The 25,032-nt window shown below is 43.6% G+C and overlaps 1 protein-coding gene across 2 annotated transcripts in view; it reads left to right on the forward strand.

Annotated features, from left to right (window-relative positions):
- The window catches only part of UST (uronyl 2-sulfotransferase), a 186,430-nt gene that overhangs the window by 77,616 nt on the left and 83,782 nt on the right, over positions 1-25,032 (forward strand). For both annotated transcript variants that reach the window (XM_084827802.1, XM_084827801.1), the window contains exons 3-4: positions 8,832-8,987; positions 18,735-18,814. In XM_084827802.1, coding sequence (XP_084683928.1) covers positions 8,832-8,987; positions 18,735-18,814 — 236 coding nt within the window. The remainder of the gene's footprint in view (positions 1-8,831; positions 8,988-18,734; positions 18,815-25,032) is intronic.

Below are 25,032 nucleotides of genomic sequence, written 5' to 3' on the forward strand. Positions count from 1 at the left end.
TCCCCCCTGCCCTCGGGACTGTCTGCATTACTCCATCTTCACAAGCCCTCCTTCTGGAGACGTCCACCTTGCTTTGAAAAGAATCCAAACAGTCCTTCCATTCCAGCTGGAAGATGGCTTTTTTTCTTGGTGTTTCACTATACCAAAACGGGATGGAGGCCTCCGCGTCATCGTGGACTTGAGGGAGCTGAACAGGTTTATCAATCCCAGAAGGTTCGGAATGATCATGTTGGCTCCCTCTTCTTCAAAGGAATTTTTGGTTTGCTGTCTTAGACCTGAAGGACGCATATTTTCATATTGCAGATGCCCACCATGATTAGCTATGGTTCATCAACGGTACCGATGATCATCATCGGTACCCACAATTTTGGGTCCTACCCTTCAGTCTGATGACCGCCCCAAAGATTTTTACGAAGTGCATGACAGTCATGTGCGCGTACCTGAGACTTAAGGGAATCGAGGTCTATCCTTATCTGGACAACTGGCTGCTTGTCTCGGACTCCAAAGAGGATCTTTATCATGCCATCAGGATTGTTCTGAACCTTTTGGGTGCTTGGGCCTGTATGTCAACAGGGAGAAATCAACTCTGAGCCCTACTCAGCATCTCCAGTTTATAGGAGCACTGCTAGATTTGACAGTTGCACACAGTTACCTTCTGCGAAACCACCAGGTTCAGCTGGTTACTCTCGTGGAAACCGTCTTCCTTCATTGATGAGTCAGCGCCTGCACCATTCAAGTTTTGCTGGGACACATGGCAGCTACGGTTGTAATTGTTCAATGGACGAGACTCCAGATGCGACCACTGCAGAACTGGTTGCTCCGAAATTTCAATTCCACTTCGGATGCTTGCCGTTGTCAACTCACAATCCCAAACGAAGTGTTGACGTCCATTCTCTGGTGGATGTGGCCATGCAACTTGGACTGAGGAGTTCCCTTCATCCACCTGTCCCCTACTTGAATCCTATTGACAGATGCTTCTCTCTTGGGATGGGGAGCCCACTGTGGCCCGTTGCGGACTCAGGGTATTTGGTCTGCAAAAGAAAGGGGTGCCACATAAACTAGAGTTTCTTGCGGCTTAGATGGCAATGCGAGCTTTCGAACCTTACCTTCAAGAACGACATGTGCAAATTCTGACGGACAATATGACAGTTTTGTGGCACATCTGGAAGCAAGCCGGTACACATTCCTCCTGGCTTGTCAACCTCACTCTGGACATTTTCCAATGGGCAATCCAGTGGGACATCATCTTGAGTGCTCTTCTCACTGCTGGGCGAGACAGTGTTCTGGCAGATACCCTGGGTCAGGCATACCAGTCGTCTCACAAGTGGGGGATGTTGGCTTGCATCTTAGATCAGCTGGTCCTGGATTGGGGTCATCCCATGATGGACCTGTTCACAACACCAGCAAATGCGGTCTGTGCTCAATTCTGCACGGGAATCGGTAGATCGTCTGTGGGCAATGCGTTCTAGATACAGTGGCAAGGGAAACTATTTTATCTCTTCCCTCCATTCCCCCTCCTCTCTGAGGTGCTGCAGAAGATAGCACATGACAAAATGGGCTGCACTTTAATTTCTCCTTGGTGGTCGAGGCAACCATGGTTCCCAACCCTACAGTGTCTGTCAATGAGGCAGTTCTTGCATCTTCCGTGAGTTCCAGAGCTGATCTCTCAGGACCAAGGCAGGATTCAACATCCAGATCTCAACACTTTGAAACTAACGGCTTGGTGGATTCAGCAATAAATACCATTCCTTGAGTTCCACCCGGAGTTCAGGCAGTCCTGGATGCAGCCTGGAAGCAGCTACACATCAGTCCTGTGCTGCAAAGTGGTAATCTTTTCTGAAGTTTGCTCATCTTCATGATCTTCGATCCTCTTCAGGCATCAGTGGAGAATGTTCTTGTCTTTTTGCATAGTTTGTTCCAAAAAGGCTTAAAACTTTTGTCCATAAGAGTGTATTTGGCAGCTCTTTCTTGTTACAGAGGGTCAGTTCAAGGTTTTTCCCTCTTTATTCACCAGTTTCTGAGGGGTCTAAAGAAGTTGGCGCCTCCAGTGCGAACTCTGGTTCCTTAATGGAGTCTCTCTGTTGCCTTGCACACACCCCTCTCGAAACCCTTTGAGCCTCTGGCCATGATGGACCTTCATTTACTGTCGTGGAAAGTGGTTTTCTTGGTTGCTATCATGTCCTCTAGGCATCTAGTGAGATCTCCACCTTATGAGTGGATCATCCCTACATAATTTTCCACAAGGACAAGATTGATCTGAGGCCGGACATTGACTTTTTACCTAAGGTGGTCTCTGATTTTCGTGTCAACCAAACCATATCACTGCCGACTTTCTTCCCAAATCCTTCTGACCTGGAGAGAAAGCTGCATGCTCTCGATGTCAAGAGGGCATTGGCCTTTTCCAAGTCCAGGAGAGTGTCGTTCCATACCATGCAGCACCCTTGCGTTTGCTATGGGGGTCCCAAGAAGGGCTCTTCTGTCTCCTCCCAGAGACTGGCATCATGGATCATGCAAACTATTGGTGTGGCCTATGATTTGTCTGGGTTGGAACACTCTTCTCACATCAGAGCACATTCCACTCAAGGAGTGGCCACGTCTACAGCTTTTACCAAAGGCTTACCGCTGTTGGACTTATGCAGGGCAGCATCGTGGTCAAAACTGTTTGTGAAGCACTACAAACTCGATGTCAAAGCACGGGCAGACTGTGCTTTTGGGTGAGCCATGCTGTCATCAGTCTTGTCTTAAGAAACCTACCCGCCTCCAGTAAGTGAGCTTGTTAATCGCGCACATGTGTGATGCACAGAGACCATGAGAAAGAAATGCAGGTTGCTTACCTGTAACTGTAGTTCTTTGAGTGGTCATCTGTGCATTCACACAACCCACTCACCGTCCCTTGTCGCATTTGATGTGGGTACCAAGGCGTAATTGGTTTCCTTCAGGTCCGGGGCCATGTTAGGCGGTCTCAAGGAACTGAGGGAAATGGGGGGGGGACCCGCTGGGGCACACGTAGTGGACGGTAGGGAAGGGTTCCCACCAAAAGGTTCCTGAGCTATAGAAGCTTCCCAAATGAGGCTCAGCGCAGGCGCAGAGCCCATATGTGTGAATTCACAGATGACCACTTGAAGAACTACAGTTACAGGTAAGTAACCTGCATTTCTAGCTGCATAGGTGAAGGAAGCAAAGACATTCCACAAAGTGCATAAAGAAATATAATACCTCAGAATAGAAATTTTACAATCAAAACAGATTTATTTTGCAACCCATGTAATCTTCTCTTCTAGTATGTTTTCCTTTTATATAACTGTCATTCTTTGTACACTGACACTTTTGCACAGTCCAGAACATACATTATGCCTTGACTAATAGCTAGCTTGAATGACTTGGTGAACCAGTGCTACCCCTATAAGACTACTGTCCTGTTTTCTAATCTGGCACCTTTTCAGAAATGAATTAGACGAATGGCAGATAGACAAATCTCAGGGGGGGAAATAGTCTAAAAGATAAAATATGCAAGACTTAGGAGACAAAACACACATACATGTTCATATCTGGACAACTGCATCATTAAGTGATGACTTTACGTTTGCTAGTAAGATTTCAGATTGGCTTACATACTCTCAAACACAATGCTTTCTAATGGAATCAAATTCACAAATTCAGCTCTTAACAATTGAATACTGGCTAAATACAGACACACATTTGTGGGAACCAGTCCTTAATACAATTAGCATCTAATACTAAATATGGAGTTTCAAAATACTGTATAAAATGTAGTTTGTATGTGTTCATCTGTATTGTGCCCCTGTAAATAAGGTTGTTGTTGTTTTTTTTAAAAAAAGGAGAGCAGAATAGGCAGTGTATAAATGTTTTCTATGGCATGCAGTCTTCATCTGCAGTTCTTACCTTGCAAAAGCAGCCTTTCCACATATGCATATCAATTTGAAATCACATTAGTGCAGTCTCTAGAGGACAGTCTGAGAAGTTAAGAAGGTTTTTCATACAGAAAACTGGCCTTTGAGAAATCACAGCGTTTATTTACTTTTGAATATAATTTTTAATATTTTGAATTATTACTACCTCATTTGTGTCCATCGTCTGTCACTGAAAGTCATTTATTTATTTATTTATTTCTATACTGCCCAGTAGCTGAAGCTCTCTGGGTGGTTCACAAAAATTAAAACCAAAAAGCACAGAGTAAAACAATATAAAATATAAAAACATTAAAATCACATTATAACAATACAACCAGAAGAAAACCAGAAGAAAACCAAGCAGCAATGCAGAGATTTAAAATACAGATTTAAAATAGCAAAGCTAAAAGTCTAGAAAGCTAAAATGCTAAAATGCCTGGGAAAATAAAAAGGTCTTCACCTGACGCCAGAAGGAATACAATGTAGGTGCCAGGCAAACCTCACTAGGGAGCTCATTCCACAGCTGGGGTGCTACAGCAGAAAAGGCCCTCCTCTTAGTAGCCACCCCCCTCAATTTCTTTGGCAGGGGCTCATGAAGAAGGGCTGCTGAGGATGATCTTAAGGTCTGGGCAGGCACGTTTGGGAGGTGGTGATCCTTCAGATAACCTGGCCCCAAGCCATTAAGGGCTTTGAATGTTAATACCAGCACTTTGAATGGGGCCCGGAAATGGACTGGCAGCCAGTGCAGCTGGAAAAGTACTGGCGTAATATGAGCTCGTTGGCCAGCCTCTGTTAACAATCTTGCTGCCCTATTTTGGACCAGCTGAAGTTTCCGGACCATTTTCAAAAGCAGTCCCACGTATAATACATTGCAGTAATCCTGATGAGAAGTTATCAGAGCATGGATAACTGTAGCTAGGCTATCTCTGTCCAGATAAGGGCATAGTTGGTATAGCAGCCTAAGCTGATAAAAAATGTTCTGTGCCACTGAGTTCACCTGTGCCTCAAGTGACAATTCTGGATCCAAGAGCACCCCAAACTACAAACATGATCCTTTAGGAGGAGTGCAACTCCCTCCAGAACAGGTTGAATATCACCTAGCTGGGCAGACGAACCATCCATTAATAGTACCTCCATCTTGTCTGGATTGAGTTTCAGTTTATTGGACCTCATCCAGTCCATTACCGTGCCCAGGCACTGATTCAGAACAGCCACTGCCTCACCAGGGTTTGATGAGAAAGACAGGTAGAGCTAGGTGTCATCTGCATATTGATGGCACCTCAGCCCACACCTCCAGATAATCTTCCCCAGCGGTTTCATGTAGATGTTAAACAGCATGGGGAATAAAATAGAGCCCTGTGGATCCCCACGGCATAATTGCCATGGCACAGAGCAATAATCCCCCAGCACCACCTTCTGGAGTCGGCCATCCAAGTAGGAGCGGAACCAGTGCAGTACAGTGCCTCCAACTCCCAACCTAAACAACCTATCCAGAAGGATACCATGGTTGATGGTATCGAAAGCCGCTGAGAGGTCCAGGACAATCAACAGGGTTGCACTCCCCCTGTCCCTCTCCCAGCAGAGGGCGACCAAGGCAGTTTCCATTCCAAAACCAGGCCTGAAGCCCGATTGAAATGGATCTAGATAATCCGTTTCATTCAAGAGTGCCTGGAGCTGTCCTGCAACCACCTGCTCAAGCACCTTGCTCAGGAAGGGGATGTTGGCCACTGGCCTATAATTGTTAGCATCCTCCGGGTCCAGATTAGGCTTTTTCAGGAGTGGTCTGATTACTGCCTCTTTTAAAGAGGCTTGCACCACTCCCTTTCCTCAAGGAGGAAGTTACAACCTCCTGGACCCAGCCAGACATCCCCTCCTTGTTTGATTTAATAAGCCATGAAGGGCAAGTGTCAAGCACACAAATGGTCGATCCGACTTGACCAAGCACCTTGTCCGCATCCTCAGGCCTCAATAACTGAAACTCATCCAATAAAACTGGACCAGATGGTGCGCTGAACGCCTCTTCCAATGGAACTACATTAATCGTGGTGTCAAATTTATGACGAATCTGAGCGACTTTATCTTCAAAGTGCCATGAAAACTTGTCACAGTGTGCAACCGAGGGTTCCACAGCCTGTTTCCCTGGCCCAGAATGTAACAGGCCATGAACCACTCAGAAAAGCTCTGCTGGACGACACTGAGAAGATGCAATGCTGGTGGGGGGGAAAACTGTGTCTTTGCCACCCTCACCACCACAGAGTAGGCTCGATAATGAGCTCTAACCTGTGTTCGGTCAGACTCAGCACGAGTTTCTCCACCTGTGTTCTAACCATCTCCCCTCTTGCTTCATTGCCCTCAGCTCAGGTGTATACCAAGGAGCTGGCCGGGCTCTGCTCAGAGGGAGAGGGCGCTTGGGCACGATCGTGTCAACTGCCTGAGTCATCTCCATTCCACAGAGCGACCTGGGCTTCGACAGGAGCACCAGCTGTACCAGCAGGAAAATCCCCCAGAGCCCTCTGGAATCCATCAGAATCCATTAGCCTCCAGGGGCGGACCATTTCAATAGGTCCCCCACACTTGCAGAGGGGAAAGGTTGCCAAGAGTCTAAACCTCAGCAGGAAGTGATCTGACCATGACAAAGGGACAGATGTTAATTCCTCCACTTTCAGATCACCATCCTCCTACCCAGTTGAGAAAACCAGATCAAGTGTGTGTCCTTTTACATGTGTTGGGCCGATGACATGTTGGGACAGCCCCATGGTTGTCATGGTAGCCATGAAGTCCTGAGCTGCCCCAGATACAGTGGCCTCGGCATGGAAGTTGAGATCTCCCCAGGACTATCATCCTAGGGGTCCTCAACACCAAATCCGAGACCACCTCTGTCAGCTCAGGCAGGGATATGGCTCTATCTGAATTACATCTTCATGACTAGCCACCGGAAATGTTATTTATGCCAGCAAGGTTATGCTCAAAATCCTACAAGCTAGCCTTCAGCAGTATGTGAACTGCGAACTACCGGAAGTACAAGCTGGGTTTCGAAGAGGCAGAGGAACTAGAGATCAAATCGCCAACATTCTCTGGTTCATGGAGAAAGCAAGAGAATTCCAGAAAAACGTCTTGACTACGCTAAAGCCTTTGATTGTGTGGATCACAACAAACTGTGGCAAATTCTGAAAGAGATGGGAGTACCAGACCACCTTACCTATCTCCTGAGAAACCTGTACGAAGGTCAAGGAGCAACAGTAAGAACCGGACATGGAACAACCGATTGGTTCAAAATTGGGAAAGGAGTACGACAAGGCTGTATATTGTCGCCCTGCTTATTTAACTTATATACAGAGTACACCATGAGAAACACCGGGTTGGATGAATCACAGGTCAGAATTAAGATTGGCAGGAGAATTATCAACAACCTCAGATAGGCGGACGATACCACCTTAATGGCAGAAAGCGAAGAGGATCTAAAGAGCCTCTTGTTGAGGGTGAAAGTGGAGAGGGCAAAAGCTGGTCTGAAACTCAACATTAAAAAAACTACGATCATGGCATCTGGCCCCATGACTTCCTGGCATATAGAAGGGGAAGAAATGGAAGCAGTGACAGATTTTACTTTCTTGGGCTCCAAGATCACCGCAGATGGTGGCTGTAGTCATGAAATTAAAAGACGCTTGCTCCTTGGGAGGAAAGCTATGGCAAACCTAGACAGCATAGTAAGAAGCAGAGACATCACCTGGCCAACAAAGGTTCGTATAATCAAAGCTATGGTTTTCCCAGTAGTAACATATGGCTGTGAGAGCTGGACTATAAGGAAGGCTGAGCGCCGAAGAATTGATACTTTTGAACTGTGGTGCAGGAGAAGACGAGTCCCCTGGACTGCAAGGAGGTCAAATGAGTCAATCCTAAAGGAAATCAACCCTGACTGCTCCTTGGAAGGATAGATACTGAAGCTGAAGCTCAAATATTTTGGCCACCTAATGCGAAGAGAAAAGTGATGCTGGGAAAGACTGAAGGCAAAAGGAGAAGGGGACGGCAGAGGATGAGATGGCTAGATAGCATCACCGATGCAATAAATATGAACTTGAGCATGCTCCGGGAGAGAGTGGAGGACAGGAAGACCTGGCGTGCTATGGTCCATGGGGTCACGAAGAGTCGGACACGACTTAACAACTGAACAACAACAATTTCTTACATATTTTAAAGTACTTTCATAATTGTATGCAACCCCTGTACTTGATGTCAAATATTTCCATTGACTTTAAAGAAATGCCAATAAACAAATTGTGCATCTTTAAAAAATGATAGCAAATTACAAAGGAGAACACATCTTGATAGTCTACCTCATCAAAGATTATTCATTCTCATTGTCCAGACACAATTTCCTGGGGGTATAACTCTAAATAGTCTGTGGTAGATGGCAAGCTTACTAGAACTGAAACACATTGTACATATTTTGATATTTGGCTCTGTAAGAACTGGACAAAGGAGGGAAGAGTATGCAAATAGTACCCTGTGTTAATTGAAAAGTGCAGTCAGCCCATTGTTCTACCCAGGGAATGCAAACCATTACTAATTGAATCTTATCTATAGCACACTTGAGAGAATTTTTTTTTAAAAGAGTCTTCTGGCACCTTAAGACTAAACAGATTTATTGTGGTATGAGATTTTTGTGGACTAAGACCTCTACTCCAAAATAATTCTGTTAGTCTTGTGATGCCTCAAGACTCTCTTTGCGTTTGCTATAATACACAGCTACCCCTCTGGAATCTGAAAAAAGAAATGGTTTCTGGTTTTTGAAAAGAGGCCAAGTTCTTTTTGGTATATGAAACATGTGCAACTGATTGTGAAATGCTCATCTCTCTTGAGTCATAGTAAAATTATTCTGTGGATTTAAAGATTTCCAAATGGGATATCTTTTTTACTTTTTAGGTACTTCCATTCCCTAGCCAAGTGGTATACAATAGAGTTGGAAAGTGTGGGAGTCGAACTGTGGTTTTGCTGTTAAGAATTCTGTCTGAGAGGCATGGGTTCAACTTGGTTACATCAGACATTCATAATAAAACCAGACTTACCAAGAACGAACAGGTAAGTTGTTTGTGTCGTTTTATATGTGTTAATTGTGTTCAGTTTTGAATTTGTTACACACAAGATTATAACTTAAATATGCCTATATTTTGTGTTCTGCAGGTAAGACAGGATAGCTGGTAATTATGGGCATTTTTGAAAATATATTTCAGTAAATTATTTTTTATTAAAACTTCCAGAATATTTTTGGGAAAAAAAACCTTTTTGCAATCTAGGAAACTGCATAGTTTTTGTCAAGTATCTATTCTGGCCAATGTTATAGTAAATAAAATAGGCCTGAAAGGGGAATCGATTTTTGCGCAAGTTTTTATCGATGTTGAAAGGTGCCTTTTCTTTTTGCAATTTTGGGGAGGATTGCTGCAAAAGAGGTGAACTTGTTCATTTATTCAGGAAGCATTGCCTCGAATAGGCCCACATTCTTGATTTGGCTAGTGTCACCTATGTGACCAGCCCAGGAAGACTTGCCCTCTGTCTAAATTAGTTTCCTTTGCCTTTGGTGGTGTGAGCACATATTTATTTATTTAAAATATTTCTTGGCCACCTTTCAGGGCAGAAGCCCTCCCAAGGTGGCTTACAGCAATAAAATGCATAAAAACAGTTAAAATATTAAAAGTGATAAAAACATAAAAACAACAGTAAGATCAGCAACAACAGCAATCATTTGGCTACGCAGCATTGTGATATCACTGTGTTTTCTGAGATTGGCTGGGATCACTCTTGAAGGAGAGAACTCCTAACCAAGGAAGAAAATTGCACTGAAGCAACAGCAGGTTGAAGGAACAATGGCAGCAACAGGTGCAGGAAAGGCAGATATTCTTGGTGGTTGACGTTTTTCTGGGAAATATTTCTGACCCCTGTCCTCAAACCATGATGTTTTGCTCTGAAAACCAAAGTAGCTAAACATTCATTACAGCCCTAAAATGAATCATGAAATTTTCCAGTGCAAGATAATGATGCTTGCTTCTAGTATCAAAGCTGTTACTACATGCTTTAAAGATCAGTGAAATCCTGTAGGTGGTAGTCATCCAGAAAATTAATCAGAAGCAGATTTGAGGTAAGGGGCTGGAGGACCTGTCAGCTCAAATCAAGTATATCAAGTAGTTTGGGGCAATAAATATGGTGGGCTGAGGCATTATATAGGCCTTTGGGGAAACAGGAGTGAATAGGTGAGGGAATAGTTGAGAAGAGCAAAGCGGGAATGAGGAATGGAAAAATCAGGCAATAGCAAGCTGGTTTATTGCATATGCAAGGAATATTAGTAAGTTTCTATATTGATAGGGAAGATTTACTAATTGTTACCATCATAAGGAGGAAATGTGAGGGAATTTCTAGCAGCCCACAAACTTGGACAATTACTTGTCAAGCAGGGTACTACACTGAGCATCATAACTAAGGAGAATTAGTTACAGTTAATCACTTAGCTTTAGTACTTTTAATTTTAAAATAATGGAAAATAATAATTTGTATTGTAATTATTTACCAATTAATTTCAAACCAACATGTCGAATTGATGCCATTATGTATTTTCACTGTGTTATTTCTTAGATTCTTGCAGATTTTTAAATTTTTATTGTAGAATATGAAAAGTTCTTGGCTGCCAAAGTATTACTGTGCAATGAAAACATTGGTGAAATGGTTTTAGAGAGCTATTTGGATTATAAGCAAATTATTGACATAAAGTTTTCTCTAGGTTTTATTAGAGTTAAACATTTTCTTGTCTCTAAGAAGCAGTGATCTGGAAATCTTAAGTGATAAGTGTTGAGACAATAAAGTGATTTTACTTCCAAATAGTTATATTTTATTTGGATAAAACTAGGGTTTATTTTTGACCTTTATTTTAAGTGGCCTTTCTCTCATCTTATTGTGAGTCGTTTTTCTACGCCACCAGGTGGAAGTTCGCTCAAAATGCAGTCCAGTGTTATACTGAACTGTCTTATATTTCCTGAGCAGGCAATCTGAGGAGAGATAAAAAAGATGACATAAGACAAAAATTGGCTTAGACTGTAATCCTAAACACACTTACTACAAAGTAAGTGGCACTGAACACTGTAATTTACTTCTGGGTATATATATTTGGAATTGTCCTGTCCTTATGCTATTAGCCTGTTTTGTATGTGATATCAAGCTTTTGTAATTTGAAAATAAATGTCAGTCTAGCTCACTCAAAGGTTATCACTGCTCTAGGTAAAGATAGCAAGCTACAGGTGGGGTAAAGACATCCAGGACAAAGGGACACTCAGAAAGACTCCAGCATTTGTAAAGCCTTCAGCGTGCACAGAATGCTATCCTTGACAAAAGCTACTTCTGGCAGGATCATTTCCTTGCACAAATATGAGAATGTACCCACAGACCCTCTCTGACATCCTAAAAGATTCTGGGATGCACACACAGACAATAGAGGATCAGTATTAGAGTGCCTTTGATTTGTGTTACCCTAGGAAGCTGCTTAGTCTACCTGTATGCCGGAGCCAATATTGTACTACTCTACTATGGGTTCAATCCAGTTTCTGCACTAGTGGGAGCATTCCTATAGCAGAGTTCCACTCAGAACATGCCCAGCAGAAGGGGTGGGGGAGTCTGTTTTCAGCTGTTTTCTCTCTCCCTCTGCAGCCTCAAGTGCCACCTTCTCCACTGTTCTGGAGAGTCCTTCAACCCTCCAGAGTGGATTGGGGGAACGTACTGTACCCAGTTGAGGGGATCGCTGCAGCTGGGTTCCCTGGGAGATGATCAACAAGTCCAGCCCTAGGGCTTGGTGAGCCAGGTTTGGAAAATCAGGGTTGGGGTGCTGAGAGGACAGGCCAATGAAGGGTTCAGTTCTAATAGGCAAGGTCTGGCAGAGCAAGGGCCGAGTTCCAAATTGGACAGCACAGGGGAGATTCCAGAAGTGAGGTCAGCCAAAGCCAAGGTCAGATAGTGGATGAGCAAAGCAAGGAGTGGAGAGCTCGAAATGGGCTGGGCTGGAAGCCAAACAAGCTCAGCTTGTACATTGCTCAAACAACTGGCAGGCTCAGACTGGGCTTCCTAGAGGCCATTGCCCCTCCCACACACCACATGGAGCCTTCTCCTTTAACAGGACCATGCTTGCTTTTTAAGCCTTTGACAGTGGTGGCATGGAGGCAACTGTGGTGTGGTAGTGGCTGCTTTGGAACCAGAGGCCTCAGAATATGAGGATGGCAATAGGATCTTCTCTGGAAGCAGAGACAATGGTCCCAGGACTCTTCAGGGGCTGGAGGTCCTGAGAGGAGAGGGAAGTTGAGGGTGCTTCTGTGGCCACATCCTTTTCCGAGTCTGAGAGGTCTATATCAGAGGATTTTCCTTCTGAGGAAGGAGTATCAGAACCCTGGGTCATGGCAGAGGCAGATCCTGGATCATATCCTGTATCGTTTTATTGTAGTTGTTGTTCAACTAGATTACAACATCAAGATCTAGATGGAAAAGACCACTTCAAGCTAAAAGCTTGCATTCTCCCCCTTTTCCATACCATGTATCTTATGCCTGCAAGACTCTTTAAGAGCTATATGTCTTCAGTTGGTGAGAAATGAGAGTAGTGTGGCTGATTCAAAGAAGTGAATTTGAAACTGATTGTCCTGCCAGTCTCCTGTTGAGCTGTTTGGGGGGAGGGCACTCTGTAGGCATATGAAATAGATGATTTTGCTAGGTTATTGGTGATCAACTTGCTTGGCATGTCTTGCTTTCTGCTGGCTGAGAATCAGCTCCCACATATGCATGGGAGTGAACACAGAAAAAATGTATGTAGTGAGCCATGCTGATTCAGACCACAGGCCTATGTAATCCAGCATTCTGTTCCCACAGTGGCCAACCAGATGCCTATGAGAAGCTTACAAGCAGGACATAAGCCCAATAGCACCCTCCTGTGTATGTTCCCAAGAAACTATTTATTACTTATTTATATTATTTATTTGAAGCATACTGCCTCTGATACTGGATATAATAATGTAGCCATCCTGACTAGTAGCCATTAATATTATCGTCCATTAATTTATCTAATCTCCTTTTAAAGCCATCCAGGTTGGTGGCATCACTATATTTTGTGTTAGAGAATTCCACAGTTTAACTGTATGGTGTGTGAAGGCGGCATTCCCAAGAGTGTAATTGTTTCCTCTGAACGTTGCTTGGAAATGTCTTTAATAGAAATGATTAATAACTACAGTTAAACAAACAAAATAAATAAGTACTTATTTTTAACTGTCCTGAATCTCCCACCATGCAGCTTCATTGGATGACCCTAGGTTCCATATTATAAGTTGCTGTCTGGAAGTCCTTTTAGTACCAGCTTTCTGCAGATCATTTTCTTTAGCAGTATGATAATGAAATGACCCCACTAACTCAACTCATGAAGTCACTGCAACAATCAGATACATAATGAGTACAGTTTTATATCCAGAGATTATATCTCTTTTTTAAATGCATCCAAGCCAGAGCAGACTTCCAAACAATTTTAGTTCTCATAGCCTGCAATCCTATGCATACTTATGGGAGCAAGTCCTTCTGAACTGAACTTTGAGGAAATGTGCATGTTAGCCATCTTTCTATAAAATATGAATTATTTCCATGTTGTGCATTGTTTCATATTGTCTAGTTGTGTAAGCATGGTAATGGTCAAGGGCTTTTTTTCATATAATTTGCAGTATTTTATGCAGCCAGTTAGAATAATCTGAGGAGAGCAGAAGTCAGGAACTCAGAGCTGCAAGAATGCCTGGAATTCTTTTCCACATATCTCATTTAACACTTTCAAGAGCTTGACATATTACAGAACACTTTAAAAGCTACAAGGCATTGCTGCATACTATATTAGGGCCCCTTTTTTAACCAGTGATCTTGCATAATAAAATATTAGTATTTAATAATGCAAAACTAAACAGACAAGACCCCTCGAATGACTTAAATGCAAACGCACCAAAATAAGGAGAGAATGGTTGGTGAAACTATCCTGGAAGGACCACCTTTTGAAAAAGCATCTCTGTGGAAACAGAGCATAAACCTCCTTGAAATAATGGAAATAGCAGGTTGGTTGTGTTCATTCAGGGCCTAATGCAGTGATGTACAGTGGTGGTACTATATTATTGTTATTGTTATTATTATTGTTATTATTATTTCTATACCGTTCCCTAGCCAAAGCTCTCTGGGCAGTTTACAAAACTTAAAACATTAAAATACAATATACAAATTTTAAAAACCATTTACATAAAATGGACAAACAACATATAACTAAAAACAGCTTTGAACTAAAAACAGCTTTGAACTAAAAACAGCTTTGAACTGAAAACAGTTTGTTTAAAAAATCCAACAATAAAACACAGCTTAAAATAGCACTGCTTAAGAATAATATACAAAAGTCAGCAAAAGGAACAAAAGTTCTAAAAATGGAAGGCCTGCCGGAATAACAGTGTCTTTAATGCCTGCTTAAAAACCTTCAACGAGGTCAGTAGGCACATTTCAACCGGCAGGTCATTCCACAACTAAGGAGTGGCAAAGGAGAAGGTCTTCTTGTGGCTGCCTAATCTCACATTAGGCAGCCACAGCAGAGAGTCCTCAGAGGACCTTAGGTGGCAGACTGGGATGTAGGGGAGAAGGCGCTCCCTTAGGTACCTTGGACTTAGACCGTGTAAGGCTTTAAAGGTAAGAACCAGCACTTTATATTTTGCTCAGAAACAAATTGGCAGCCATTGTAAAGATTTTAAAACCGATAATATGGTCTCTATGGGATGTCCCAGAGACCAACCTGGCTGCCATATTTTGTACCAGTTGAAGTTTCCAAACTAAATATAAAGGCAGCTTCAAGTACAGCATATTGCAGAAATCAAGCCTAGAGCTTACCAGCACGTGCACCACTGTTACCAGGTCCATATTTTCCAGAAATGGGTGTATCAGCCAAAGTTGATAACGGGCACTTCTCACTATTGCCTCCACCTGGGATGCCAGGAGCAGGGTTGGGTCAGGAAGCACCCCCAAGCTATGAACATGCTCCTTCAGGGGGAGTGCAGCCCCATCCAGAACTGGTTGACATACCTCAATACCTGAATTAGGACCCTTCACAGTGAGCACTTCTGTCTTGCCTGGGTTCAATTTCAGCTTGTTCTCCCTCATCCAGCCCATTACCATCTTCAGGCAGTGATTCAGAGGAGTCATACCTTCCTTGGATAAAGATGTTAAGGAGAAATAGATAGCCCCAAACAGCCCCAAACCTCCTAATGATCTCTCCCAGCAGTTTCATGTAAATATTGAACAGCATCAGAGATAGAATGGAGCCCTGAGGGACTCCACATAATAGTTCCTCTTTCGAGGAACAACTATCCCTGAGCGACACCATCTGGAACCGTCCTGAGAGAAAGGAGCAGAACCGCTGCAGAGCAGTGCCTTCAACCTCCAACTCCCTCAGGCAATTCAGAAGGATACCATCGAAAGCTGCTGAGAGATCTAAAAGAATCAACAGGGATGCACTCCCCCTATCGATTCCCAGGCGAAAATCATCCACCAAGGCGACCATGGCAGTCTCAGCTCCATATCCCACCGTGAAGCCAGTTTGAAATGGGTCCATATAATCAGTTTAATCCAAGACTGCTTGGAGTTGAATAGACACTGCCATCTCAATTACCTTGCCCCCAAATGGTAGATTACTTACTGGCCTATAATAATTGAAGTCTAGGGGGTCAAGAGAAGGCTTCTTCAGAAGCGATCTAACAATTGCTTCTTTTAGACACGATGGAAAATTACCCTCCCTCAGGGAGGCATTAATAATATTCAGCAAAAATTGCTTTACCCTCTCCCCTCCCTGGACTACAAGCCAGGATGGGCAGGGATCGAGAGGGCAAGTCGTCTTTTTGACCAAACCAAGCAGCTTGTCCACATCATCAGGAGTCACAAGCTGAAAATGATCCAGTTTAATTGTGCAAGCAGAGTTGCTGGACACCCCACTGTTGATTTCTGTCCCCACAACAGCATCCAAGTCGGCTCGTATCCAAGAGATTTTATCGTGAAAAACTCATTAAAGGCATCACAGCGAGCTACTGAAGGCTCTAAGATGGGGAGGGGGGCTGACTCAGCTCCCTAACCACACCAAACAGCTCAGCTGTGCACGAGTTTGTGGACACGATGCATGCAGAGTAGAAAACCCTCTTCGCTGCATGTATTGCCATCTCATAGGTCTTCAAATGATCCCTGTGATGTGTCTTATCAGATTCAAGTCAAGTGTTCCACCATCAGCACTGTAGTCATCGTCCTTGCCGCTTCAGCTCCCTCAGTTCTTCTATAAACCATGGAGCTTGTTTGGAAGCGGGTAGAGAGGACATCTAGGAATGACCATGTCAATAACCTTGGTCAGATCTTCATTCCACACAGAGACCAGGGACTCGACAGGGTTGGCGGCAGCACCAGCCAAGAAACCCCCCAAGGCATTTTGGAATCGCACTGGATCCCTCAGCCTTTGGGGGGCAGACCATCTTAATTGGTCCTCCATCCCTGCAGAGGCAGGTAGTAACAGTGATACCAGCCCTGACCAGACAGTGATCTGTACATGACAATGTGGAGACAGAACCTCCACCCACAGAGCATTCTCCTGATTGGAGCAGAAGATCAAATAGAGCATGTGACCAGCTTCATCTGTTGGCCCCTTGACCACCTGGGACAGGCCCATGGTTGTCATGGTCTCCATGAACTCCTGAGCTGCACTTGGCAAGCTGCACCCTAGGGGATGTTGAAGTTGCCCAGGACTAAAAGCCTGGGCAACTCCAACACCAGCTCTGAGTCCAGCTGTGTGAGCTCAGTTCGGGACTCTGTTAGACAGCGGAGTGGCTGGTACACTAACAGAATCCCCAATCTATCCCTAGTCCCAAGGCCGAGGTATACAAGCGCGATGTGAGCCAGTTCCTTCACAGTGAGTCTGGTCAGGGGGATGTTATTGTTGTGGACCACTGCTACGCTGCCTCCCTGTCCGCTTCTCCTTACCTGCTCTACCACGGAGTACCCGACTGGAAGAAGCTGTGTCCATACTGTTCCATTTATCTCCCCCAGCCAAGTCTCCATGATCAGCCAAGTCTCCATGATCAGGTCAGCCTTTTCATCCAAGATTAAACCATGGATGGTTTCAATCTTATTCCAGACTGACCTGGCATTAAAAAGGAGCAGGCAGAGATTCTGCAGGTGGTTTGGCCCTCTCCCCAAGGTACCTGGGCTGACAGGGCAACCAGGAGGCAGGATAGGTGTAAATTATCTGCCCTTCCTTCTCCTATGAGTTTTTGCTCTGCCAGCACCATATCCCCCCATGCCCCCCACCACTGTCATTGCTTCCCCAACACACACAATGCTGACTTTGTCTCAAAAAAGACAGTCAAGCCGAACATCCCATCTCTCACCTGGAATGTACACCTCACCTGGAATGTACATCTCCCACCTGGGGTGGACGGGGACAATTCATTACCAGCAGGCTCTTACCCTGTGGTATAAAATCACTTCCCTCTCAACCCATACAATAGTAACAAGCCTGATTTGAAAACAAACACATTCAAAGGCCACCCCCCCCCCAAATAGCCCCAGTAATCCCCCCCTCACTCCCCACAAGGAGAAGAGAAAGAAGGGAAACACAGAGGAGAGAGAAACAAGGGATATGGCCCTTGCCCTCACTGCTTCCTGAAGCGGCTCCCCCAAAGGGCGACCCTCCTTTCGGGGTGTCACTGCCAAGGGCTTCCCTTAAGTCCGGCTCCCTGGAGGGACAGCCAATGGCTGGATGCCAAACAGTCCGCAGGGAACCAGGTCCTCAGCTACTCCAGGAGCCAACAATAATGAGCCCTTCCCAAGGCCAGACAGGCTGCTGTAGCAGCGGTGAAGGAGCAGGGAGTTCACACTGGCCAGAGGAAAATGACTCCCCCCTGCTCCTCAGATGAAATCCTCTGCTGCCACAGTTCTTGCTCTGCTGGCTGCTGCTGGTTCAGATAAAGTTCTTGTATATCACCTTATGCTGTTTTTATGAGAGTGACTAATAAATGTCTAAATTAAATATAGGAAGAGACATCTTTCTGAAAACGTGTGTACTTCATGCACATATTTGGATGTGCTAGTAGTGGTTGAATATATGGTTTCTAATTATATATTTTTAACATTGGGAACAGGTACTCCAGTTAAATGTGAAGTAAGACACAGATCCTCCAGTTTCTGAGAAATATATATGATCCTGCTCCTGTCTTCTCATAGTGAACCCCTCATTCAGCTGTAAGAGGTTGGCCTTAAAAGACTCTGCTGCTTCTGGGTAGTATTCAATATTTCCCATGTGCTAGTGGGACCCACCCCTAGCACAACAGAAGGCTAGCAGATCCTTAAGCAAACGGAAACAAATGGAAACAATAGTTTCTGGAATGGCCAGGTCAGCAGAGCTTGCAGAAGAGAGCTCCATTCCGGAAATTCCCATTTCTAGTTGTTTCTGGGGTTGCTTTTGTGCTAGCACTGGTTCCCTTGATGTAACAGAAACAGTGGGAGTGCAGCAGCAAATTGCAGGATAAATGGTGGAAGAAAGTATATTCATATTTGGAATGTTTGTATGTGTTAAGCAGGCCAGGAGGCCACAGAATGGACCTTTCTTTTGCCAACCCAGTGTAACATGGGCAGTTTGTATTCCTCCCCATTATTCTTGATGTATACTGCTTTGCGTCTAATGGCTCAATTCCCAGCTGAAGTACATCTCTTCTAAGGGCTTTGGAAATGTTGATATAAATTCTGTATATTCTTGTTTTTTAGATGGAGTTGATTAAAAATATAAGCACTGCAGAACAGCCCTATTTATTCACTAGACACGTTCATTTCCTCAATTTCTCAAGGTAAGGTAGCTCAGGAATTTAAAAATGTTTTTTATGATGTGTTGAAGGTAAAATTGATTTATAGAATCTTTTCTTTTTCAGTTTAGTGTTTGGCAACTGCTATATGTATGTGAATGTCAGAACCTTGTAAACAGGGTCAGATATGTGATACTTACCTAGCCAGTCCCTCCTGTACCTTCCCCTGTCCTGGTTTAACAATAATCACAAAGGAAAGACCCACACAGTTGGTTCTAGCTTCATGTTCTGGTATATTGTGTGTGTGTGTGTACACTTGCACCACAGCAATATGAGAGTGGACCATGACAACATGGCTTTCATGCCCCTAAAAGATATGTGTGATGCAGGGGTACACCATCCACACCATCCTTCCTGCTCCCCACCCCCCACCCCCTGCACCTGGTTGCAGGAAGCTGGGCAGGAGGGGGGAAGGATGGTAGATCCCTGGATTACTGGGCAAAGCTGTCCTGTCCAACTTGGTCCAAGGCACCCAGAGATGCTAAAACCAGCAAGACACATAAAGGCAAGGACTTAGCAAGTCAGGGCAGGGCAAGTCCACAAGTCCAGGCAACGCAAGTCCAGTTTGGGGGTGCTGAATAGCCAGGCAACTTAAACCAGGCAGGGTCTTCCAGGACTTTGGCCAGCTGAGACTCAAGCAAGCAGTGCTGAGACTCAGCAATAGGCAGAGGCCTTCTGAAGTCTTATAAAGGCCAGCAGCTCAAGACCTGCAGTGAACGCCACCCTCTCAGAAAAGCAGTTTGTTTCTTAAAGGGCTACCACCTGATTTGTAGCCGCTGGTTCCTACGGGGTGGTGGTGGTGAAGGCTGTAATGAGGGAGCGCCCTCTACATCTGAGGACACTCTGGTCTGGAAGACCCTGGCCTAGTGGGGATTGGATTAAGGGAGGGAGTCTCCTCTGCTTCTGAGTCCTTGTCAGGGTTGGAACTGAGCCCATAGAGCCCCAAAGCAGCTCTGATTCTGAGGAAGAGCTACAACCCGTGGGAGAGGAGCCTGCTTGTCTCTCAGAGGTGCAGCTGCAGGGAGAGGCCCCCCTGCTTGCATTCCTGAGAGAGATAGTGACCCTGGCAGCGAAAGAGCGGGAGATTGGTTGTTGCTAGACGCAAGGTGCCGGCACAGAGAGAGGCATGAGGTGGAGCGCCAAGAAGAGGCGCTCAGCCCGCTTGGCGCTACGGCAATGGCTGCGCCCCGATGCCCCACGGGTAAGGGGGGAAGCCTCCCCTCCTAGCCCATAAGTTTCAGAGCTTTCCCGTCCTTCTCAAAACAGGGACCAACTGCATAGGTGGAGCTTAGGTTACCCTGTTAGCATACCCTTTGCAGTTCCTCGCTGGCAATTAGCATCTGAAAGAGTCATTAAGTTGTAAAGGAATAAAGGCTTGGAGTGAATCCCTTTTGTCTGAGTCTTGTTTGGGCTGCTGGAGGGGACTTTAAGAGGCAGCTAGGAAGCTCCTGACAGTCTTCTTCAGAGTCAGAGGATCGGGCAAGGCTGGGGAACATGACAGAAGCTGTAAAAATGCTATTTAATATTAACACACGTCTTTATTTGCAGTAGTCTGTGTGCACTTCATGCTTTTTCATAGAGGCCACTTGAGTTTATAACCTTTCCAGCTGAAAACTGTATATTGCATTATGTAAAAATGAAGCTCCTGCCAGAATTCCATTTGACTTTTATTTTCCTCTGCAAGTGTAATTTTATATTGCAAAGCATTAGCTGTTAACCTTTTCGTTTAAAACATAAAGTTTTGGGATAGGAGGTCTCAAATTATAATCACATATATTTATGATGCTAAAAGTGACACAGTTTTAAGGAATTAAGTGGGTTAAATACTTTTGGGCTTAGGAATAATTTGAATTACTAAGGTCGCAACCCTATGCATGTTTAGACAGAAAAAAAAAAGGTCTCAGCATTCCCCAGCTATGCTGGCTAGGGAATGCTGAGAGTTGTGGGACTTTTTTCTTTGTAAACATGCATAGGATTGCACCCTAAATGTCAATAGGAAGAGTCCCTAGAGTTATGCAACTTGCCACATAAAGCAAAAGATTGTATAGATAGGTTATCCCGCCGTTGACCTGACCCAGATTTGCCTAGCTTTAGCAAAGTTGTTCATTTCCCCTCAGTTCATAGCCCTGGAGAGTAAAGGGTTCCTTCATGTTGATATAAATTCTTAATTATTGGTTTAAAAAAATATTATCACTACTTAAAACTATATAAAAACCACTTTATCAGCTTAAATTATATAACTGTATTTGATCCTTTCTCCATAGTCACTTCCATCAAATTCTGCTTTTTGCTACATCTCATAGAGCCTAAAACTATACGGCCTTTCAAACAGGACTCATTGTTCCTTTTTCGTTTTGACGGTTTAATATCTTTGTTTTTCCAACTTAGTAGTAGCTCAAAAGTTCATTTTGGAATAACATTTTGACATTCCAACATTTCTTATTGTTCTTTGACTTTTTGTCCATTCATGCCATTTGAGCTTTAGGAATACAAGTTTCTTTGGGTTGACTTTTTTGTTTGGGGAAAATGTAGAATTCATACAAAGTTAACAGAAACCCTGAAATTGTCCATTTTACTTTTTACAGATTTATATGGCCATCAGTGTACATGACACTTTGTAGAAAAATGTACACAGAAAAGGTCCTTTTCCCATGGAGTGTACAACTTAAATTTCAATGGTGGGGAGGGGAAAGATTTGCAAGCATAACTAGTAGTGAGGGAAGTATTTAGATTGGTGGAGAACTCAAACTTGTCAGGTTAAAGAATTGTTGTATTTATTTCTGAGTGGCAAATTCCCCATACTTGGATATGAGTCATTAAAAGATGTTGCTTAGAAATCTTTAGCAACTGAATTCTGAATTCTTCTGTAATCCTTCTGATTAACAGTAGTACAATTGTTGTTGTAGCGAGGGATGCTGTTGATAACTCTGAGATAACCCTGTTTGTCTTTATTCATAACTTTTAGTAGCACCATGGCTTTTTGTATGAAAGGGCAAGAAGATGGGCATTTGTACTTGCTTTTAATACTTCTAGCAAGAGATGTAACAGAAGATATTTTCTTAAATACTGGAATTTGAAAAAAGAAAACCAAAATGTTAAACCAAAATATGTCTTTAAAGTTTCAGTGAGTATTACTGGAAAGAGAGTTTTTCCTTCAATCTCTTCTTAAATAACAAAAAGGTGATTTCTGTCATTTTTTAGTAGACAGGAAATCATATAGTTTAAAGACTGAAAAGGACTTGTACTCAAATGAGTAAAATTCAGATTATGAAACAGGGAAAATATTTTTATGGAACAGAGGAAGTAAATGTCAGGCATTTAACCTTCTCCATATTTCTTTCCTTGATTATGGGCCTATACCTCTCTAAAGCATCAACCGAAATGTCAGGGTGTGTGCAATTGGGGTAAAGCTTATGTGTGATTAAGCTTTACAGAGATGGTAGGACACTTCATTCTAGCTCTCATCTTCCTCCAGCTGCTTAAATTTTATTAAAAAGATGTTTGGTACCTTGTGGGAGGGGAGAAGTAATACAATAAATACTTTTTAGCTTAAGCAGTTGCTTTAGTTACCATATTAGGCAAATGTAAACAGGGAAAGGGTGGAGGTGCCTACAATACAATCTGTATGTGTCATGATGAAGTGATGTATACCCTGGAAAGATGTTAAACACTCCTGAGCTCATCGCTAACTCTGCATGAAATTCTTCTTTCCTTTGATGCCAATAGGAGGCTTGCCACTGATTATATACTACAGCCAGAATTGCCTTGTGTTTCAGCAGTCCTTTTCACCATCAGCTAATCTTACACAGCACATTTTGCATTTACCAGACAAATATTTAAGTATACTTTTGTATTCCCCAACTTTAGTTCAGCTGGCACTAAACAATATAAAGTTCTTTTTATAACTGTCCCCAGTGTTTTTATAACTGTCCTCAGCCTACTAGATCATCAAGTACATGGTTAATGTAATGTATGGCTGGGGTAGAAGAGGTACTAGTTTTTGCCCTTAGAGAAGGAAGGCCACATATTTATTAACAAATGGCTTGTTAATTAATTTATTAACAAATGGCTTGTTACAAATGGCTTTAGGAAAGTGGGAGGGGAACAGGTGATCCTTGACAAAGAGCCCTTTGGGGATTCACTTGTCTGCTTGTAGACCATGATGAATTTATCTGCCAGAAATGTTCCAAACAACACTGGGTGGTTGGGGCCACCATTTTCCACAATGCTCTGGAATAATGCTAGATTGGGGGCATTGTGGGAAATTAAAATGGGAGCTAATCCAGATGTTCAATGCTGTTTGAGGTACTGGGCCAGGGGAAAATATTAAAGAGAAGAGTAGGTATCAGTGGTGAGCCCTGCCATGGTGCTGAGGCAAGGATGCCAGATTCTAGGCCAGTTCTGGAGGAGGATGAGCTTTATATTAACCTCTTTTCTCATTTTTCCCTTTCTCTCTCTCTCACACACATAGCTATCTACCTCTTCCAAATTTTGGAGCCAGGCTTTAAACAGTATTTTGGGGGATGGAGGGTGTAAGCATGGTATTAGCTGTGTTTTTTGTGGAATTTGTAGATATGATTGATGCAAGCACAGAAACTGGACATAAGGAAATCATGGGCACTATATGAGCAGAGCTGGTAAACTACCAGTTGCTGTTAGCTGTGCAAAAACATTGTAAGGGGGTGTCTGCGCACACACCTGCGTTCATCTTTCAGATTGGGTGAATGTGAAAACTTACAAATCAGTGGATCAATCAGGGTATTTTTTTTTCTTAAAGCTACATTTCTAGTCTTTGCTGAAGGAGTTCAAAAATGTAGTTGGCTCTACCATTGAATCACAGGCATAACCACTGTAACACATGCACATTCCTAAGGAAACTATTCCTCAGACTAGTTTGTGAGAGTCTAGGGCACCTTCCCTGATCTAGTGCCCTCCAGATGTTTTAGACTTCAGCTCCCAGAATTCTGGCAGGGGCAGATGGGAGTTAAAAGTCCAAAACATCTGTAGAGCACCAAGATGGGGAAGGCTAGCCTAGATCAGGGATGGACAACTTGTGGTTTTCCTGATGCATTGGCCTACAAGTCCCATCGGTCCTAGCCATCATAGCTAATGGTGAGGGATCATGGAAGTTTTAGGGCATCTCTACACCAGCCTAAAATCCTGCATTTAAAACTGGGCTTTCTTCTTCCATTTTAAATGCAGGTTCACAAATGACTCCCTTTACACACGCTTCCTTTCTCCTCTCCCCTTTCTCCCTCCTTCTCCCCACATCTGAGTCTTCCATTATCTTTCATTGATCTGGCTCCTCTTCTTGCCACTTTAACTCTTTCCATGGAGGAAACTGAACTGGAACACAATGGGGCTCTTTGATGGCTCATTATCTGCGATCTATTTAAAAACGGAACAAAGGGCATTTAGTGCAGGAGACGCCCTGGAGGGTTATGGTGTCATGTAAAGAGCCCATAAACTTCCGTGAAGGAGCAATCTCAATCCTGGGATAAAAGCTCCATGTGAAAGAGCCCTTGGGCTAAAACGTCAGGAGGGCCACCCATTGCCCACCCCTGGCCTACAGGTTTTTGGATTTTAGGAAAATGAGATCTATCAAACAGAATTTTGGAAGATTTTCCTAATTTGATAGTCTATTACATGTAGGTACAAGTGTGTGTACGTTGTCATGTGTAACGATCACACACAAGTCTGCTTTGCTGCACATGCACAGCAGTAGAGAAGGAGCAACTGAAGGGAATGGCAGTACAGAAACAGGATAAAAGCTGTAACCAGTAAGAATTCAGAGAAGGTGGGCAGTGGGGCGAATGTTTAGGTAGAGATGGAGGTGAAATAATGGGGGGGAGGGGATTGAACTGACTGTCTAGGATATTTATTTACTGCCCTTCAGACAAATTCCCAGGGCTGTTTGCTGCTGCTTCTTCATCATATTACATAAAAACAGAGAAATAATAATACCCCTTAAACACAGAAATTAAGAACAGCAGATCTCAAATTTGCATAGAACCATAAACAGAAATGAACTGAGACTAAAAAGCTTGGGAAAATAAAAAGATCTTTGTCTAGCTAAAGAAGGCAACAAGGTAGGAACTAGCAATATGGGCCGATCATTAAAGCAGGCTCCTTCCCTGGTAGCCACCTGCCTCGCCTTCAGTGGTGGGTGCACCCACAGAAAGCCCTCTCCTGAAGATCATAAT

This window comes from Heloderma suspectum, chromosome 1 (genome assembly GCF_057233095.1).
Source record: "Heloderma suspectum isolate Gila_16-S chromosome 1, 16-S_ref, whole genome shotgun sequence".
Lineage (NCBI taxonomy): Eukaryota > Metazoa > Chordata > Lepidosauria > Squamata > Helodermatidae > Heloderma > Heloderma suspectum.